This window comes from Labrus bergylta, chromosome 12 (assembly GCF_963930695.1).
Source record: "Labrus bergylta chromosome 12, fLabBer1.1, whole genome shotgun sequence".
NCBI classification, from domain to species: Eukaryota; Metazoa; Chordata; class Actinopteri; order Labriformes; family Labridae; genus Labrus; species Labrus bergylta.
The window spans coordinates 1,796,970-1,799,469 of NC_089206.1; the positions used below are offsets into that span (position 1 = coordinate 1,796,970).

At 46.8% G+C, this 2,500-nt stretch overlaps 1 protein-coding gene across 1 annotated transcript in view; it reads right to left on the bottom strand.

Annotated features, from left to right (window-relative positions):
* The window catches only part of lama5 (laminin, alpha 5), a 92,059-nt gene that overhangs the window by 26,685 nt on the left and 62,874 nt on the right, over positions 1-2,500 (bottom strand). The window contains 6 exon segments of the mRNA XM_065961145.1: positions 431-570; positions 660-786; positions 1,082-1,295; positions 1,387-1,484; positions 1,775-1,883; positions 2,477-2,500. The exon segment at positions 2,477-2,500 is cut by the window's right edge and continues 140 nt beyond it. Coding sequence (XP_065817217.1) covers positions 431-570; positions 660-786; positions 1,082-1,295; positions 1,387-1,484; positions 1,775-1,883; positions 2,477-2,500 — 712 coding nt within the window.

The window sequence follows — 2,500 nt, forward strand, 5'->3', positions numbered from 1 at the left end:
GAGATATGACAGAGGGGGGAACAAATCAGGCTCCATGTGAGGCGAAAACACTTTTCTTCTCATATTTTTATAGATCATAAACACAAAAGTAAAGGAGAGATATGGAACTCTGACCCCCTAGTGTTTAAAAATGTGTACTGCAGTCTAAATTCTAAACATTGTAGAGTGCTGTCTCTTCCCCCCCCTCCTCTCTAAAGTCGATGCTCACACAGGTTGCCATGTGGTGGACACTGAAGCTTCAGTGTTTAGCCAGCCATTAATGTAAAGAGGATGAATGAGGTGGAAAAGAGGAGGGGGAAAAGGTGGAGGACTAGTTCCTGTGTAGGATTTCAAACATCTTCAGGTTTTATTAGAACAATGTAAACACAAGGAGAGAAGAGAGGAGCCTCATTTTAAGAGAAAACAAAAAGAAGAAGGACAGTGAACTAACCAGCCACAGAGTCTTTCCAGCAGGAATCTGCACCGTGAGGAAGACCTCGTGGTCCGTCACGTCCAGGATGATCTGATTCTCGGAGACCAGGACGTTACGGCAGCCGTAAGCGTGGGGGCAGAAGGAGGCGTTGGCTTGACCTGAGGTAGAGAACGATAATACATTATTCAAACAATTTTATTTTAAGTTACTTTTATTATTTTTCTTCATACAGAGATGTTTATCTCACCCTGCCAGATCCGTCCCCCGTTGATGTAGACCTGTACCGGGTAGCTGGGGTGGTGGGGCTGATGGTAGTGGAGGATGAAGACGTAACGCCCCAGAGTGTGGACACGGGTCGAGTACACTGCTGCATTCTGGGTCAGGGGAAGATGGAGGAGAGAGAGAGAGAGAGGAACAAAGCTAATGGTGGTGATGCTGATTTTTTTAAAGTCAGAAATGTTCTGAATTCGGACTTTTCCCTGCAGCGCCGCCATTTTCTATGATTAATCTAAATCCAACAGGTTGTTCAGGAGTTAAAAATTCAGAATGATCATTATGGTAGTGCCTTCTTGGGTTACCATGGTGATTGTGCCACCCATGGCTTCAGTTTCAAACATAACCACTGAAGAAAGTAACTGAACGCATCGTGCATACTTCAGGGTCCTTTACCTGTACCGAGTCCAGCCTGACGTGGTCGCTGTTATCCGCCCCGTGTGGAGGTCTGTCTCCGCCCGTCCACTCCGGCTGGTCGCTCTGAGAGAGCGGCAGAGGAGGAGCCGCGGCGGGCGAGGCCAGGACGGGCTCCTGCATGGAGGAGCTCTGACCCTCCTTCAGGACCAGAGAGTCTGACGGGGTCTGGAAGCGTGAGGGGACACAGGACGAACTACAGACAGACGGGGAGGGAGGGAAGAGGGTCATAAGTATATTAATAAACTACGTCTGAAGGTAAGTAGAGGTGTTACAGGTGAGTCTACCTGTCAGGGGCAAACTGTCCTTGAGTGCTGATGCAGTGGACTTTAGGGTCCACATACTCCATGCTGAACTGATCTTTAGGCACCAGGTAAACTTTGTGCTGGAGACAGAAAAAAGAAAAAAACACAAATCACAAACCGGACGGTGATCTTACTGCTGTCACATTTCTCTGGTCGTCTTTATTTATTGTTCACCCTCTATTATGATAAATGACATAAACACAACAATGTGTTTTATGGGAATCTGTCTGTTAAAAATGTCTTCAATATTCTTGAAAAGTGCGAAATAAATAAACTTTATTATTATTATTATTATTATTATTATTATTATTATTATTATTATTATTATTATTATTATTATTATGATGTGGCGCCGGTGCTGTTTTCTCACCAGGAAGAAGCTGGCGCGGTCGGAGATGAGCTGGATCTCGGGGTCAGCGGAGAGTGAGAAGACGGCCACTCTGCTCTGCTCATCGATGGCCATCGCTCGACACAGGAAGCTACACACAGACACACACAAACACACACACACACACACACACACACACAGACACACACACACACACACACACACACACACAAACATGGAGATGAGGAGCAGTTGACAGACTTCATAAAGGAAGGACAGTAAGAGTAAACTGTGAAGCAGCTGAGTCCACACAGACAGTTTCCTCTTTTACATCCTCATCTGACTGAATGATGACAGCTGGGACTAAGCCTCCTGTTAGCTGCAATTAGCTGCCCTGCTAGCCCCCTGGTAGCCGCCCTGTTATCCACCCTGGTAGCCGCCCTGTTATCCACCCTGGTAGCCACCCTGGTAGCCGCCCTGTTAGCCTAGGGGGCGCTATAGCCCCATCACTAATCTGTCTAGCCGCGGTTAAGCTCCCTCATATGTCTGTTTCATTTATTAATCAAGCTCCCCTCAGCATGGGGAGAAAACAAATCTTGGCGCCGTCCCTTGCAGGACTCTTTTGCATCTCTGGATCCTCGCCCTCACGGTCCTAATCTTGGCGTTCATCAGAGACGATGTAAATAATCAGAGAAGGTCGTGATGTTTAGTCAAAGTGAAGTAGCTAAGTCTTCTTTGTTGTACCTGTATTTGCAGTGCAGCAGGGTG